Source organism: Oncorhynchus tshawytscha, linkage group LG23, assembly GCF_018296145.1.
Source record: "Oncorhynchus tshawytscha isolate Ot180627B linkage group LG23, Otsh_v2.0, whole genome shotgun sequence".
Classification (NCBI taxonomy): domain Eukaryota; kingdom Metazoa; phylum Chordata; class Actinopteri; order Salmoniformes; family Salmonidae; genus Oncorhynchus; species Oncorhynchus tshawytscha.
Genome location: NC_056451.1, coordinates 10,297,902 through 10,316,353, shown reverse-complemented (window position 1 = coordinate 10,316,353; position 18,452 = coordinate 10,297,902). Strand labels below are relative to the sequence as shown.

Genomic DNA, 18,452 nt, shown 5'->3' with positions numbered 1-18,452 from the left:
TCAAAGCTAATTAACCAGAGGAAGAATAGTGGTGGTAGTTGTAACCTGACAAGAGGAACAGCAGCATAGCTTTGCAGCATTCAAATAAAGCAACAACACATAAGATAACAGGAATAAACAAGGCTTTAATGTAGATAAGGGCAATAGTTTAATTCTAATAAGTTAGTCTCATTTAGCAACATTTTTACTGACAAAATCAAAATAGACGCTCCTTCAGCACTCAATGTAAATATCATTGTTTACACACTTAAAACCAGTCACCAATTACAACATAGTGGGGCAAAAAAGTATTTAGTCAGCCACCAATTGTACAAGTTCTCCCACTTAAGATGAGGCCTGTAATTTTCATCATAGGTACACTTCATCTATGACACAAAATGAGAAAATCCAGAAAATCACATTGTAGGATTTTTTAATGAATTTATTTGCAAATTATGGTGGAAAATAAGTATTTGGTCACCTACAAACAAGCAAGATTTCTGGCTCTCACAGACCTGTAAGAGGCTCCTCTGTCCTCCACTCGTTACCTGTATTAAATGGCACCTGTTTGAACTTGTTATCAGTATAAAAGACACCTGTCCACAACCTCAAACAGGCACACTCCAAACTCTACTATGGCCAAGACCAAAGAGCTGTCAAAGGACACCAGAAACAAAATTGTAGACCTGCACCAGGCTGGGAAGACTGAATCTGCAATAGGTAAGCAGCTTGGTTTGAAGAAATCAACTGTGGGAGCAATTATTAGGAAATGGAAGACATACAAGACCACTGATAATCTCCCTCGATCTGAGGCTCCACGCAAGATCTCACCCCATGGGGTCAAAATGATCACAAGAACGGTGAGCAAATATCCCAGAACCACACGGGGGGACCTAGTGAATGACCTGCAGAGAGCTGGGACCAAAGTAACAAAGCCTACCATCAGTAACACACTACGCCGCCAGGGACTCAAATCCTGCAGTGCCAGATGTGTCCCCCTGCTTAAGCCAGTACATGTCCAGGCCTGTCTGATGTTTGCTAGAGAGCATTTGGATGATCCAGAAGAAGATTGGGCGAATGTCATATGGGGCCATGTATCGTGAGATTTTGAGTGAAAACCTCCTTCCATCAGCAAGGGCATTGAAGATGAAACATGGCTGGTTCTTTCAGCATGACAATGATCCCAAACACACCGCCCGGGCAACGAAGGAGTGGCTTCTTAAGAAGCATTTCAAGGTCCTGGAGTGGCCTAGCCAGTCTCCAGATCTCAACCCCATTGAAAATCTTTGGAGGGAGTTGAAAGTCTGTGTTGCCCAGCAACAGCCCCAAAACATCACTGCTCTAGAGGAGATCTGCATGGAGGAATGGGCCAAAATACCAGCAACAATGTGTGAAAACCTTGAAGACATTTGACCTCTGTAATTGACCAAATACTTATTTTCTGCCATAATTTGCAAATAAATTCATTAAAAATCCTACAATGTGATTTTCTGGATTTTTTTTCCTTCTAATTTTGTCTGTCATAGTTGAAGTGTAACTATGATGAAAATTACAGGCCTCTCATATTTTTAAGTTGGAGAACTTGCACAATTGGTGGTTGACTAAATACTTTTTTGCCCCACTGTATGTATTCTCGCCCTTCCACAGGTTGCTCTCCAAGCAATATAATACAGATTGTGTACTTGAAAAGGTGCAGCTAGTTAATAAATGTACACCTAGGCTGGGATTCAATCTGAGGCGTGCTATAGAACAGACTAAGGTCATTTACGCTTGAGCCGACATGTGCAGTGGTAACCGTGAATAGGATTTCCGCAAACGTCTGAGAAAATGTCTTAAAACGGTACATTGTCGGCTGTCTAGTGCGCTGCTCTAACGCGCCTTAAATTTATTCCAGGGCATCTCAAATAAATCAAATGTTAGATATGTTATTGTCAACAGTAACATATGTTGAGTACAATCACACACGACTAAATAAGGAATACACAAAACATGCAATAAATGTATGATCTATCAGATAATACGGATACTTATGTTACCCTTTCATACTGTATACTGATTTTTCTATTGTTGAGATGGGTGTAAAGGCCTCATTGTCACCACCAGAAGGCTTACAGGTATACCCGAATGACAAGGCAATAATTCTGAAAAAGCTAATCTTGAATCCTTCGTACATATTTTGGTTGTTGAAAGCATCTACCCTCTGACAACTTAACGTATAAACATTGATAAATCATGTCAAACATAAAAAGACAACTATTGTTTTCTTTTGGAATTCATGATTTCAAGCTCAATTGATTGATACAGTAAATGCATCCTTAACAGCTGGTCCAGGGTCAATTTGTTGTTTAACTCAATGGTAAGGAGTAGGACGGGTTGAGAGAGATGACCCTAGAACAGATGTTAACAACAAAATAACCATAACCTTGTTGTGCATTATGCTAACTTATAGCATAGGATCCCTATACGTGAATCAGGTCGCAGGTCTATGCGTTGTGAAGCTCATGCTCCTGACCACTCCTGCCTACTGCGTCTGGGTTCGACAGAGGGTCCAAGTCGGCGAACAGGTTAAACCAGGCTGAAAGGTCTTTGGCGGTCTCTGGCGTCTCTGTACAATCAGAACCAAATGGTAAACCATCTCACACAGTAAACTTGGATGTTGAATAGTAATGTCTTGTTTAATACAGGGCTTCATCTGACTCAGACATTGTGCTATTCCTGGTAATATTTATACCCAACAAGTACTCCGAAAGCGCTCATAAACACAGGTTCTTGCTGGAAACAACTTTTTTTATGAGCTAAACCCTTTCTTTCAATTCTATTCATATGTTTTACTCGTTTGGCCCAATCCTACCTCTCGCTGCTGTTGGCCTAGAGGGGTTCTGATTGGCTCCAGATGATTGCTCTGTTGCCTGGGAGATGGGCTGTGGAATGCTCGTGGCCCAATCTGGAAGGGAGATGCAGATTTAGACCCATCTTGAGGGGATACACATCGTTGCTTGATCCAGGAGACAATAAATTACTTTCACACAGACCTTTTGTATGAACAGGACTTTGTGCAATAGACAAGAATATTGCAATTATTGAACACTGCATGTCTTTACCAAATCTATGCATGTTCTCCAAAATACAATTGTCAGTCCATAACCATTTCAAAGGTCAAATAAGGGGTACTTAATTATATCTGTCCAGTTTCACGCATGCACAAGTAAGTATGTTTTTACCCTGTACAAGTGTGGTGTGAAATGGAAACTTATTTAATAATACATTTAGATCCACATGAGGTTTAAAGATTATATTTCAGTATGACTGTTCACTTCACTAGCCCCCACAGTGAATATAGACAAACACAAAAACAGATGATGGACTAGTAGTCGTTGCCCAGAGAGAAATGGAATGGAAAGAGATTAGCAATTAGCTATGGGTAAGCAAATCAAATAGCCAGTGCCTATTACTTATACAGCTGTAGTTTAAAAAAAAAAGCATTTTAGGGCCACTTTTCTCTGTGGAAATAGTTACGCATGGTGAAAAAAAGGTTTATTTGTTGAAGTACTTATTCAGAGAGAAGAAAAACTGTCAAGGCTGACTGCACAGCCCTAATTATGTATTTCTGGGCTCATTCATAAAATCTAACCAACCACAGGGTTGAATTTAATTACGCCAATACAAATTGATTCAATTGTCGCATGCTTCATACTCTGGTCAGGGATTACTCCTCAATTTAATCAAGGATGATCTTTTACATGCTTTCTCTCCACAACATCCTGTGTTTTGGGAGAACTATACGGTGATGCTTCACATGGTTTGTTTTTCAATGAAGAGCAATGCAATCTGACCAATGAATAAATATGCACAACAGTGTTGTATCTCTGACCTGAGAGCGAAGATTGGAGATTGTTCCTGTTCTGGTCCAGGAGGTGAGATGGGAGGAAGATGGAGGAGTCTTCCTCCTGCTGGGGTTCCACTAGGCCCCCTCCACTAGTGGCTCCGCTCCCCTGGTCCCCCTTACCAAACACCTCCTGCCACTCCTGTGAGAACTCGCCCTCATCCAGAGACGTGCTGCCCAGAATCTCATTCAACAAGGCCAAGCTGTCCCTCTCTCCACCCTCCTCCTGCTCTTGCCTAGAGAAGGCTGAGAGAAGATCCTCAGGCCCTGGAATAACCAATCAAATACTGTGTTATTTAGAGGTGGACAGTGGGGCCTAATAATGGGTAGTTGATTCTATGTTTTTTAGGGTGAAATAATTTCACATGATCTGTTCATATATTTTTCTCTGGTATTCATTTAGGACACATACATTGAGGTGGTGCTTCTGTACATTACCTGTCATTTGTCTATTAAGGTCGATTTCTTCAAAGAATTGTCCAGAAGGTGTCTTGGTTTGAGCTGCACAGGATGAGAGTGAAAAGTGCATGGCAACATGGTTTAAGGCCTAGATTCAATCAAATGAAGCTTTAATCCGGATTCCATGCAGCCAATGGCAATGTCCGTGATGGGCATAATACCGGTAGCCACTTGTGGATTTGACAGCTCTAACACAATTCCACCTCAGACACAACAGCTATGCGGGTGTCGGGAATCTGATTTAATCTAGCCCTAAATCCATCAATATAGAACAAGTGTGCGTTACAATGGCTTGTTAATTAGTTGAAATATTCATAAATACACTGTTGTCCGTTACCTTCTTCATTGGACTCTTCATTGGGATCTATTGAGATAAGTCTAAGGACAACAAAAAAACACATTACATGTAGTGTACAGTATAGGATCCTGTGTACCATAATGTAAGACTTTAAATTAATTCTGTCATGTTGTATGTATTTCACTTACTGGCCATCTGCAGTCTCCTCAAGATCAGTCTTTGTTTGGACTTTCTTCTCCCTCTTTTTCTTCGATCCCTGAGATGACAGTTTATCCATGGGGTCTTGGAGGCTCTGGAAGGAGAAGAATAACATACGGACAACGTCACAAGACATGACACCTTGTGTTGTAATCTAAGTGAGGCCTTATGGTGAAACACACCGTTCTTCGTTATTGTAAAGTAAAACACTGTACAGACACCTTTTGAGTATATCATAGATATAAAAGCGGACTGTTCAGTTTCCAAAATCCTGACAAAGGTGACAGGGCTCCCGAGTGGAACAGCGATCTAAGGCACTGCACCTCAGTGCTAGAGGCGTCACTACAGACCCTGGTTCGATTCCAGTCTGTATCACAACCGGCCGTGATTGGGAGTCCCATAGGGCGGCGCACAATTGGCCCAGCGTCGTCTGGGTTAGGGTTTAGCCGGGGTAGGCAGTCATTGAAAATAATAATTTGTTCTTAGCTGACTTGCCTAGTTAAATAAAATAAAAAATATGATAGAGGCCTCCCTCACCTTGATTGTAGAGAACTCATATTGCTGGCAGCCCTTAAAGCTCTCATGAATGGCAGCCATAGTGTGAGACGTCTTCTCCCAGAAGTGCAACAGGGTGGTCTAAAACACACACATACTTATTAGCACAAGGCTGTAGCCAACAATTACTATTATGCAATAATTGTTATTTTACTTTCTGTGCATACACCACTCCTTGATATTCCGGTGTACCTGGTATGTGGTTAAAACATGAGAAAGCAGATTGCAGCGGCTGGCTCCTAATAAATCGACTTTCTGGCAGACATCATTCTTCAGTTTGTCAAAGCTTGTTTTAGTGGTTCGCACCTGCACTTGAACCTGAGATGAGAGGAGAGATGAAATATTACTCAACAGAAGGAAGACAGGATCATAACATAGGCACAACATTGCATGGAATAAAGATCACACATAAGAATACACTGATGTTGCAAGTGCAACTGAAGTCTTTCTCACTCAAGATAACCCTTGAGTGTAACCAACACAAAACAGAAGAAAACATGCCTTTCCCCTAGTTCCCATGAGTCAGCTCAACACTGAAGTACAATCACACACACAACACATTTACAGTAAATTGCACCATCTAGTGGTAAATATAACAATTTCCATTTTCTGTTTGATTCTATGAAATTCTGATTTAAATTTGCTCTAAAGAAACCGTTACAAATGCTTAATCAATCTGGCCCACTGACTTCATATGATTGAGACCTATATCTAAAGAGAGTATGCTAACCTTGCGGAATTTCTCCATCTGTTTGTGTGTGTCTGGATCGAGCTCCTGGGATACATCCTTCATCCAGAGCAGTGCTCCACGGTATTCCGTCCTGGACTGTTCCATGCGGTTCACCGTCAGCCAGGTGTCAGAGATGGCCCGGTATCGGAAAGTCTCCACCTCCTGATAGAGGCGAGACAAAGGACTACGCAGAGACAGCCTGAGGGGGACAAAAGACTGTCATCAACAGAGAACAAATCCACTCATCCAAATGAAGTGCAGCTGACACAATGTGGATGAGTGAGTGAGGAGCAGCAGCTGGACGAAAATATCCATTTAGAAAGAAGATGATTGTCTGTTCACCTTTTTTCTGATCCTGAATCTTTTGACTGGGTTATTGTCACTAAAGCTTAAAGATGTAGCAGCAAACAGTAAGTAAACATACAGTTATAAACCTTCACCTAAGCAACATGGATTATCATAGCACTCTCTCAATTGTGAGTCATCAGTTTCTATTCAAACACTCTGGGTACTGTGTTGATACAGTACAGGCCTATGTCTGTCGGAATACAAAGCTGTCACTGTATGCCGTTTTCTTTCTCTTTTTGTCTCCACACAGCAGACTCCTAGCCTGTCCCTTAGGAGCCAATTGACGCAATCTTCTATCTCATGTCTCTCTACACTGGTAGTCTGTCTTCTCCTCTGTAAGAGGGAGACTACTATCATAGGTAGTGTGTGAGTTTCAAGTTCATTTTCACCCCCCAAAAATGTACCTTTATAAATATAGCATTCTATGCATCATCACATTTGCAGACTTATGTAAGATAGCCCACTATTCATAATGTGATGAGTAGATTGGATAGTCATGATATAGGCTAATAATATAACTCAATCACTGTTCGCAAAAAAAGACTGTTCAATGCACGGCTGAACGCGTAGTGACATAGAGCTATAGGCTATATCAGATATGATTCTTCTTTCTTTGCACAGGAAGAAATGTGGCCTTTCATAAACACATTTAATGCAATTCTACTACACTTTATAAGCAGAATATTTTTTTTATAAATACAACAAAAATTACAGGGTAACCTACTCTGCTGAGAATAACAGATCAATAAAAATTGAAAGAGGCAAATACTTACAATATGACGTCCATCTAACCCGGAAGAGGAAATGATTGTCCAAAAACAAACTTTCAAGTGGCACTGATCAGTGAACACTCACCGGGGATATATAGCAGATGATCTCGGATGGTGCTGATAAGTTTGTTCGCTTAATTATGTTGAGAATTTTGATAACTAAAAGACAGTATTTTCATCGTCCTCTCCTTACAGCAACAGCCATTTGCTTTCAAAACTATGTTTTCCCGCGATTGGATTTTGAAATATTGCAATATGCCTGGCTGAGCCTCTGCTTTTCACTGACAGTCGCAACTCAACAATCATCTATTTGGTATTTGCCACGCACGCTGAAGAAATTGCGGGCCCTTCCGACTGTAGGCAATGCGATTTAAAACAATTCACAGCTAATCTTTTTTTACATTTAGAAGATGCTCTTATTCATAGTGACTTACAGGTACAATTGGGGTAAAGTGCCTTGCTCAAGGGCACTAAACACATTTTTCACCTAGTCGGCTCAAGGATTCAAACCAGCGACCTTTCAGTTACTGGCCCAACACTCTTAACAGCTAAGCTACCTTCCACCCATTTTAAAAGAAGCTAATGATCCTCTGTGGACAAATCATGCTTTCTGGTGTAGTAGCCTATTTTGAATGATTACATTTTTTTGTATAGACAGGAGTAGGCTAATTAGGCTATATCATTTTGCCAATTTAATTCCCCTAGCCTTATGGACACGCCGCCTATGACTACTATCCTACATGTCTGTCTTACTACACTAGTAGTCTGTTTCATTTCCTCTAGTAGAGGGAGACAGACATGCAGGATAGTAGTCTGTCTCTCTACCTTGTAATGTGAGCCCCCTATTCTGTCTATCTACACTGCAATATCCAGTGTGTCTGTCTGTCCTCTGGTAGTGTGGTCCAGGTACAAACCTCTGCTGGGAGGAGAAGCAGAGAGCCTTCCCGGTAGCCTGCATGATCTTTCCAGCCCTGGTCCGGTCCTGGGAGCCCTGTGAGCGCAGGAACCGCCCCAACTCATTCTCCTCCTGGGATAGAACTGAAGAGAAGGGATAGAACCACATGGTAGAACTCAGAGGATTGAACAGGGCTTTAGAATCCGGGTCCAGAAGAACCTTGGGTACCCAGATGTAACTGGGTCCGACATGGAAGCGGGTGCCAGATGTGAGGGTGAAAAGACTCACAGCAGATTCTTCTCTGGTACTGCTCGATCACCTTCAATAGCTCCATGCACGTTCTCTGGACAGAGTGAAACACCTACAATGCCATAGAAAAATGACTTATGCCAGTCAACAAATATATATGCATTTCATGCAAATCTTTAACAATCATCTGCCTATGTTATGTGAGATGAACAGAGGTTTGGTAATTGGCACAACAGTTGTCTGTATTTATGACAATGTATCCATGACACAGTAACAAAACAGATTTGAAGCATTTGATCTGTGAAGCGAACCTCCAGTTTGCCATCCAGGTCTGCGTCTGATGCCACGACATGTTCGTCCTCTTTCTTTCCCGTGACCTTGATGATCTTCTGTTTGGTTTTCCAGTACTTTTGCTGGAACTTGTTCACAACAGACGAGTCTTGGCTTTCAATAAAGCGGTCAAAATACTCCCGGGAGTAGCCACCGCTGCAATGACAACCGAAACGGTCAAAGTCTTGTTACTTTATCAACCATATGGCAAAGAACAAATACATTTGTGATGTTAATTCAAAGATGGTGAGTGTTTGTGTACTCACTAATTTCCCCTCTCCATTTTGTCAGGTTATCTGTAACGTAGGTTACGTGTTATGTCATGGCTTTGCAGGACAACTTCAACTCCATTCACCAGGTAGGTCTGGACCAATGGTGTTGACCCATGGACTAAAACTGTATGAGTTTCTACCTGCCCATTGGTTGAGGTCAAATATTAACCAAAAGTAGCTACTGTGAAAACAAAGTTGACATCCAACACCATTTTGAAAAGTGCACCTGCTGCCTCGCTTGTTTTCCTTGACAGTCATGGGCAAATGATTGGCAGAACGGTCAATTTTTAAGCCCAATCGTTCTGTTATTGAATGGATTTTTTTTTATATACCTTTAAAAAAACATTTATATAAAATATCATGTTAGGGTGCTCATTATCTTAATCGATAGACAGTTGAAAACAAAAAATATATTTTTTAAATTGAGAAATAGGTAGGTAGGATAGATATATATTCAATAACCATTTACAAAATTAAACAAGGCTCAACCTATCATGCTAGTCTAGTCTGTAGGCTAACAGTGCAGACCCGAAAGGGCCTGGCAATATTCTGTCACGATTCAGCAGCCTCTGATAATAAGGTACCTGGTTTTAGGCCTGACAAGGCAAGCACGCACCTTGTTCAAGACATTATCATCATCAGATAGCCAAGGATAATGCCATAACAGAAGATTAATAATAAAACGATTCCTGCATATGAATGAATGCAATGTCCGGTTTACTCGGCCGCCGTACGAGAATAAAAAGAACGCTTCGCATCATCAGCGTATGTGAACCAGACTGCCCTCTCCATATCCTTTGTGCCGCCAATAAACACATATTGACCAAAAGCAATTAATTTACATTGAGAATCACATACCTTGCTGTGTTGATAGCCTACCATTCAGCTATAGCCAACGTCCATACATTTATTCTACTATTATTGACTAGGCTATACAGCGTAATCAGCATCTCATTCTGTTGAATACAATCCTTGCGCTGAATGATCGATGACGTCATGTAACAACGCACCAAACTCGCTCCCATAAAAAAAGGGTGCAGTCCCGTTTGTTGATCAAATATTTGGGATTAGCAAATAAAGTGGAAGGCGATAGGTTTGCATGAATTTCCTCCCTGCAGTATATAAGTGTTCGTCGTGAAAAAAAAAACACGTTGCAAATAATGTTTTGGTGGGGAAAAAAATAGTATACATTTTTTATTGTAGGCCTATATGAACTGTAGTGGCCTTGAGGACACGGTTGATAGTAAATATGAGAAATTACATTAAATGCGGACAGTAGGTAAAAATAGCTTGATGCCCACTACAGAGGACATTTACTAACAAGCTCCAATTTAATGTGGAAAAAAAATAATATCACACGGCTCTGAAAACTCACCTCACTATTCCTAAAATATGTACCTGTTAGCTCTGTTTATACCTGGTTCTAACTTGCATGCTTTGTCTTGTCCCCATTCTGATTGTGCCCTCATCTTCAGACAGGTGCAGACGATTAAAAGATGCATTGTGATCTGATCTTCCAGACCTCGGAGGTAGTCAGGCACTCATTGGTCGAGATCCCCTGCTCAAACGTTGCATGGGCATCAACCAATGGTTGTGTGCCACGTCGTCGACTGTCATCGACTGTCATCGACGGACAGATTGCCACAATGTATGATGTGGTTAGCTGATACCAAAAAATAATGTTCTTTCGTTGTAAAATCGGGCAGCAGTCAGCAAAGCCTGAGGATATGGACAGTGAAACCATTTAAATCATCATGATCCCGCCTCCTAATCACTGCCAGGTGGCACAATTGATTTATGACATCAATATCTGTCTTAAAATAAATAAATACATATTATTGAAGAAGACATAGTCATACCGTAACGTTGGTATTTTACTCAATAAATTACTGAGAGTTTATATATATAGAATGTGCGACTCTCAAAATAATTTTATCTGGGTGTGCTTCAGCTATGCTTTTTATTAGATCAATATCTGTTTTAAATAAATAAATAAATACATATTATTTTTAAAGAATAGCTGCCAAATCATTTTCATACAGGGAGGGACCAGGAAATCTGGTCGCAATGCAGACACAGTGGACTGATATGAGACACATTTTAATACCAAGTGTGTACCACAGGAGGTTGGTGGCACCTTCATTTGGGAGGACGGGCTCGTGGCAATGGCTTGAGCTGAATAGGTGGAATGGTAGCAAATACATCAAACACATGGTTTGCATTTGCTCTGTTCCACCCATTATTATGAGCCGTCCTCCCCTCAGCAGCCTCCACTGGAGTAGACATATTTACCACCACAAAGCGTCTATTTACCATCTATTTATCACCACAAAGCAACGCTGGCACTAAGACCGCTCTCAACCAACTCTATAAGGCTATAAGCAAAGAAGAAAATGCTCACCCAAACGCGGTGCTCCTAGTGGCTGAGGACTTTAATGCAGGCAAACTTAAATCAGTTTTACCAATTTTTTAACAGCATGTCACATGTGCAACCAGGGAAGAAAAAAATCCTAGACCACCTTTACTCCACATACAGAGATGCATGCAAAGCTCTCCCCCGCCATCCATTTGGCAAATCTGACCACAATTCTATCCTCCTGATTCCTGCTCACCAGCAAAAACTAAAGCAGGAAGTACCAGTGACCCGCTTATTACGGAAGTGGTCAGATGACGTGGATGTACACTACAGAACTGTTTGCTAGCACAGACTGGAATATGTTCCGGGATTCATCCAATGACATTGAGGAATACACCACCTCAGTCACCGGATTCATCAATAAATGCATCGATGACGTCATCCCCACAGTGACTGTACGCACATTTCCCAATCAGAAGCCATCGCAACATCCGCATCGAGCTAAAGGCTAGAGCAGCCGCCCTCAAGGAGCGGGAGACTAATCCGGACGTTTATAAGAAATCCCGCTATGCCCTCAGACGAACCATCAAACAGACAAAGCATTAAAACAGGATTAAGATTGAATCCTACTACACTGGCTCTGACACTCGTCAGATGTGGCAGGGCTTGAAAACTATTACGGACCACAAAGGGAAACACAGACGCAAGCTGCACAGTGACGCGAGCCTACCAAACGAGCTAAATGCCTTTTATGTTCGCTTTGAGGCAAGCGACACTGAAGCATGCACAAGAGCACCAGCTGTTCTGGATGACTGTGTGATAACGCTCTCGGTTGCTGAGGTGAACAAAACCTTTAAACAGGTCAACATTCATGAAGCCGCTGGGCCAGACGGACTACCAGGACGTGTACTCACAGCATGCGCGGACCAAGTGTCAAGTGTCTTCACTGACGTTTTCAAACTCTCCCTGACCAAGTCTGTAATACCTACATGTTTCAAGCAGACCACCATAGTTACTGTGCCCAAGGAAGCAAAGGTAACCTGCTTAAATGATTACCGCCCTGTGGCACTCACGTCGGTAGCCATGAAGTGCTTTGAAAGGCTGGTCATGGCTCACATCAACAGCATCCTCCCGGACACCCTAGACCCACTCCAATTCACATACCGTCCCAACAGATCCACAGACGACGCAATCTCAATCGCACTCCACACCGCCGTTTCTCACCTGGACAAAAGGAACATCTATGTGAGAATGCTGTTCATCGACTACAGCTCAGCGTTTAACACCATAGAGCCCATGAACAGTTGACCTGTTTAAAGATTATGATTATTAGAAAGCAAATTACGGACTCCTCTTTAAATCTGCGTATTCCTTCGAAGCTCAGTTGTCCTGAGTCTGCACAACTCTGCCAGGACCTAGGATCAAGGGAGACACTCAAGTGTTTTAGTACTATATCTCTTGACACAATGATGAAATAATCATGGCCTCTCAACCTTCAAGCTGCATACTGGACCCTATTCCAACTAAACTACTGAAAGAGCTGCTTCCTGTGCTTGGCCCTCCTATGTTGAACATAATAAACGGCTCTCTATCCACCGGATGTGTACCAAACTCACTAAAAGTGGCAGTAATAAAGCCTCTCTTGAAAAAGCCAAACCTTGATCCAGAAAATATAAAAAACTATCGGCCTATATCGAATCTTCCATTCCTCTCAAAAATTTTAGAAAAGGCTGTTGCGCAGCAACTTACTGCCTTCCTGAAGACAAACAATGTATACGAAATGCTTCAGTCTGGTTTTAGACCCCATCATAGCACTGAGACGGCACTTGTGAAGGTGGTAAATGACATTTTAATGGCATCGGACCGAGGCTCTGCATCTGTCCTCGTGCTCCTAGACCTTAGTGCTGCTTTTGATACCATCGATCACCACATTCTTTTGGAGAGATTGGAAACCCAAATTGGTCTACACGGACAAGTTCTGGCCTGGTTTAGATCTTATCTGTCGGAAAGATATCAGTTTCTCTCTGTGAATGGTTTGTCCATTCAAATCAACTGTAAATTTCGGTGTTCCTCAAGGTTCCGTTTTAGGACCACTATTGTTTTCACTATATATTTTACCTCTTGGGGATGTTATTCGAAAACATAATGTTAACTTTCACTGCTATGCGGATGACACACAGCTGTACATTTCAATGAAACATGGTGAAGCCCCAAAATTGCCCTTGCTAGAAGCATGTGTTTCAACATAAGGAAGTGGATGGCTGCAAACTTTCTACTTTTAAACTCGGACAAAACAGAGATGCTTGTTCTAGGTCCCAAGAAACAAAGAGATCTTCTGTTGAATCTGACAATTAATCTTAATGGTTGTACAGTCGTCTCAAATAAAACTGTGAAGGACCTCGGCATTACTCTGGACCCTGATCTCTCTTTTGAAGAACATATCAAGACCATTTCAAGGACAGCTTTTTTCCATCTACGTAACATTGCAAAAATCAGAAACTTTCTGTCCAAAAATGATGCAGAAAAATTAATCCATGCTTTTGTCACTTCTAGGTTAGACTACTGCAATGCTCTACTTTCCGGCTACCCGGATAAAGCACTAAATAAACTTCAGTTAGTGCTAAATACGGCTGCTAGAATCCTGACTAGAACCAAAAAATTTGATCATATTACTCCAGTGCTAGCCTCTCTACACTGGCTTCCTGTCAAAGCAAGGGCTGATTTCAAGGTTTTACTGCTAACCTACAAAGCATTACATGGGCTTGCTCCTACCTATCTCTCTGATTTGGTCCTGCCGTACATACCTACACGTACGCTACGGTCACAAGACGCAGGCCTCCTAATTGTCCCTAGAATTTCTAAGCAAACAGCTGGAGGCAGGGCTTTCTCCTATAGAGCTCCATTTTTATGGAACGGTCTGCCTACCCATGTCAGAGACGCAAACTCGGTCTCAACCTTTAAGTCTTTACTGAAGACTCATCTCTTCAGTGGGTCATATGATTGAGTGTAGTCTGGCCCAGGAGTGGGAAGGTGAACGGAAAGGCTCTGGAGCAACGAACCGCCCTTGCTGTCTCTGCCTGGCCGGTTCCCCTCTTTCCACTGGGATTCTCTGCCTCTAACCCTATTACAGGGGCTGAGTCACTGGCTTACTGGGGCTCTCTCATGCCGTCCCTGGAAGGGGTGCATCACCTGAGTGGGTTGATTCACTGATGTGGTCATCCTGTCTGGGTTGGCGTCCCCCCTTGGGTTGTGCCATGGCGGAGATCTTTGTGGGCTATACTCGGCCCTGTCTCAGGATGGTAAGTTGGTGGTTGAAGATATCCCTCTAGTGGTGTGGGGGCTGTGCTTTGGCAAAGTGGGTGGGGTTATATCCTTCCTGTTTGGCCCTGTCCGGGGTGTCCTCGGATGGGTCCACAGTGTCTCCTGACCCCTCCTGTCTCAGCCTCCAGTATTTATGCTGCAGTAGTTTATGTGTTGGGGGCTAGGGTCAGTTTGTTATATCTGGAGTACTTCTCCTGTCCTATTCGGTGTCCTGTGTGAATCTAAGTGTGCGTTCTCTAATTCTCTCCTTCTCTCTCTCGGAGGACCTGAGCCCTAGGACCATGCCCCAGGATTACCTGACATGATGACTCCTTGCTGTCCCCAGTCCACCTGGCCGTGCTGCTGCTCCAGTTTCAACTGTTCTGCCTTCTTATTATTCGAACATGCTGATCATTTATGAACATTTGAACATCTTGGCCATGTTCTGTTATAATCTCCACCCGGCACAGCCAGAAGAGGACTGGTCACCCCACATATGCTCTCTCTAATTCTCTCTTTTTTCTCTCTCTCTCGGAGGACCTGAGCCCTAGGACCATGCCCCAGGACTACCTGACATGATGACTCCTTGCTGTCCCCAGTCCATCTGACCGTGCTGCTGCTCCAGTTTCAACTGTTCTGCCTTATTATTATACGACCATGCTGGTCATTTATGAACATTTGAACATCTTGGCCATGTTCTGTTATAATCTCCACCCGGCACAGCCAGAAGAGGACTGGCCACCCCACATAGCCTGGTTCCTCTCTAGGTTTCTTCCAAGGTTTTGGCCTTTCTAGGGAGTTTTTCCTAGCTACCATGCTTCTACACCTGCATTGCTTGCTGTTTGGGGTTTTAGGCTGGGTTTCTGTACAGCACTTTGAGATATCAGCTGATGTACGAAGGGCTATATAAATCAATTTGATTTGATTTGATGAAGCCTAGGGCCCACGTAGGGCCCACGATCACTAAGTTAAGGACTCTGGAACTAAACACCTCCCTCTGCAACTGGATCCTGGACTTCCTGATGGGCTGCCCCCAGGTGGTAAGAGTAGGCAGCAACACGTCTGCCACTCTGATCCTTAACACTGGGGCCCCTCAAGGGTGTGTACTTAGTCCCCTCCTGTATTCCTTGTTCACCCACGACTGCGTGGCCAAACACGACTCCAACACCATTATTAAGTTTGCTGATGACACAGCAGTGGTAGGCCTGATCACCAACAACGATGAGACAGTCTAAAGGGAGGAGGTCAGAGAACTGGCAGTGTGGTGCCAGGACAACAACCTCTCCCTCAACGTGAGCAAGACAAAGGAGCTGATCGTGGATTATAGGAAAAGGCGGGCCGAGCAGGCCCCCATTTACATCGATGGGGCTGTAGTGGAGCGGGTCGAGAGGGTCAAGTTCCTTGGTGTTCACATCACCAACGAACTATCATGGTCCAAACATACCAAGACAGTCGTGAAGAGGGCACGACAAAACCTTTTCCCCCTCAGGAGACTGAAAAGATTTGGCATGGTTCTACGTCAAAAGGTTCTACAGCTGCACCATCGAGTGCATCCAGACCGGTTGCATCACCGCCTGATATGGCAACTGCTTGGCATCTGACTGTAAGGCACTACAGAGGGTAGTGTGAACGGCCCAGTACATCACTGGGGCCAAGCTTCCTGCCATCCAGGACCTATATAATAGGCGGTGTCAGAGGAAAGCCCATAACATTGTCAGAGACTCCAGTCACCCAAGTTTTGGCTGCTTTCTCTGCTACCGCACGGCAATCGGTACCGGAGTGCCAAGTCTAGGACCAAAAGGCTCCTCAACAGCTTCTATCCCCAAGCCATTAGACTGCTGAACAATTCATAAAAATCGCCACCGGACAATTTACATCCCATATCTATTAGGCGGAATACCGCAATGTGCAATCACAGCAGCAAGCATTGTGGCCAGTTGCCATAAGAAAAGGGCAACTAGTGGAGCACAAACAACATTGTAAATACTTATTTATCTTCCCCCACTATTCGTACTACAACTATTTGCACATTGCTAAAAACACTGTACATAGCTGATAATATAACACTTGAAATGTCTTTGTCTTTTTGAAATTATTTTGAGTGCAATTTTTACTTTTAATTTCTAATCGTTTAATGTTGATTTTGTTAAAAAAAAAAATTGTCTCACATATGTTTATTGTTTATTTCACTTGCTCTGGCAATGTGAACATAACCAATAAAGAAGCACCATTGAATGGAGAGAGTGAGAGAGAGAAGGGAAAGAGAGAGAGAGCATCAAATTATAACAGAATGTGTCTTTGAATTACTAGAGGCGCACAATGTTTTCATAATAAAGACATATTTGTAAGAGGCAACATCTGTACTGCGATAACATGGTTTCCATCAGCATACTGTACAGTAACAGACTATGGACTATCAAGGAAATAAATAGCAGATATGCTGTGGGAACAATTACGACCATGGGATGGCAGCAAAACATCAAGGAAAGGAGAAAGAATTGTCCCTCCCTTTCCATTGAAGCACTGACCAACAGATGTGATTGTCTCATCATGACAGAAGTCCATTCAAGTATAGTTCCTTACATTGCATTTATGTCTGTATCTATGTAATGTATATTTATGTGCATCTATATATCTATGTAATGTATCTACTGTACATCAATGTAACCTATCTTTGTGTGTATCTACTGTATATCTATGTCATTTTTGTCCATTAAAATAACATCAAATTGATCATGTCAGCTCAGGGATTTGATCCTGCAACCTTTCGGTTACTGGCCCAATGCTCTAACCACTAAGCTACCCACCATCCCAATGGAAAGAACTCATTGATTTTTTGTTGTGTTATTCCTGTCAGGTGTTTAATATGTACTGTATGTGCTGTGTGTATATGTCTTTTTTAAACTGGCAAATCAAAAATCAATCAATCAATTATTGATAGATTTATAACAATTATATGTGTTTAATCACTTATTTCCTTTTATGTAAAGAGGTCATTCTCATTAAAGATGTAAAAACTTTGTGTTACGTGAATCTATGCAAAGTATAATCTACGAACACAGAACAAAATCTACCTAAAGCACTACTCTGTCATACTCTTTACACAAATCAAAATACGTCTCCTTTCCATTTAATTTTAATTTCCCTTTTCTCTGAGAAGTTCATAGCTTGACCTCTGACTTCACTGGAGGGCTCTAGGCCAGGCTTGGGCTAATCTCGTAGTGTCTCATTTTAATCTTGATCTCCATAATTTCCATACTTACTGATGTCCTCCACCCTATCTGTTCCCCCAACTGGTCTTATCTCAACGTTCTGGATCTTATCAAACCAATTGGTTCTACTTAAACTACACAAGAAAATAGAGCATGTTAAAAGTGGTTTTTTTTGCAATAAAATTAAATCAGGATAGACTCTCAGAGAATGGTTATCGATTTATGAAGATCTCAATCAGACCGGAGGCTTCCTAACTGATTTATTCTTTCTGTCTGACAAGTGCCATTCTAGGACTGCAGCTTCTGTCCCCACACTTGAGGATAATCTCCATTAAGATCTTGTGTCTTCCTTGTCACGGTCTTGTTCTTTGTTAAAATACTTCCCTCTACCCTCTCACAGCCTCTGCTACATTAGCAAATGTCACAATTAACGAATAATTGAGCAAATTGGTTTGTTTCTGCAACCAACAAACGCTGTATTATTTCCTAGTACACTGGGTCAACATGAAAATGAAAAAAAAAAATGTTTGTCACTAGAGAGGTTTCCACTCCTCCAGATTCCCTGACCCCCAAATGGACTATTCCTGTTTGATACGTCACTAACATTTGCCCAATTGA

At 42.3% G+C, this 18,452-nt stretch overlaps 1 protein-coding gene across 10 annotated transcripts; it reads right to left on the bottom strand.

Moving 5' to 3' along the window:
• Nucleotides 1-1,543: 1,543 nt before the first annotated feature.
• LOC112223018 (islet cell autoantigen 1) lies at nt 1,544-10,506 on the bottom strand. Of its 10 annotated transcripts, none has more exons than XM_024385945.2 (14): nt 10,384-10,491; nt 8,961-8,990; nt 8,676-8,850; nt 8,404-8,476; nt 8,135-8,258; nt 6,103-6,301; nt 5,565-5,690; nt 5,355-5,453; nt 4,808-4,911; nt 4,659-4,699; nt 4,301-4,363; nt 3,851-4,129; nt 2,831-2,923; nt 1,544-2,584 (listed from the first exon to the last, which is right to left on the bottom strand). In XM_024385945.2, the coding sequence occupies exons 2-14, from the start codon at nt 8,975-8,977 to the stop codon at nt 2,463-2,465; spliced, it is 1,515 nt and encodes a 504-aa protein (XP_024241713.1). In that variant the 5' UTR covers nt 8,978-8,990; nt 10,384-10,491; the 3' UTR covers nt 1,544-2,462. The 10 variants fall into 10 exon arrangements, with proteins under 10 accessions (XP_024241713.1, XP_024241715.1, XP_024241710.1 ...); XM_024385947.2 differs by having other exon boundaries at nt 10,365-10,453; XM_024385942.2 differs by having other exon boundaries at nt 8,961-9,106; nt 10,365-10,450.
• Between the last annotated feature and the right edge of the window lie 7,946 nt (nt 10,507-18,452).

Bases quoted from the DNA above. Each gene is read 5' to 3' on its own strand.
- LOC112223018 (XM_024385938.2), bottom strand. From the start codon at position 10,418: ATGGGGACAAGACAAAGCATGCAAGTTAGAACCAG. The intron at 5,454-5,564 runs GTACACCGGAAT...TGTGTGTTTTAG, and splicing joins ATGTTTTAACCACATACCAG to ACCACCCTGTTGCACTTCTG. The intron at 2,924-3,850 runs GTCAGAGATACA...TCTCCCTTCCAG, and splicing joins TCTCCAATCTTCGCTCTCAG to ATTGGGCCACGAGCATTCCA.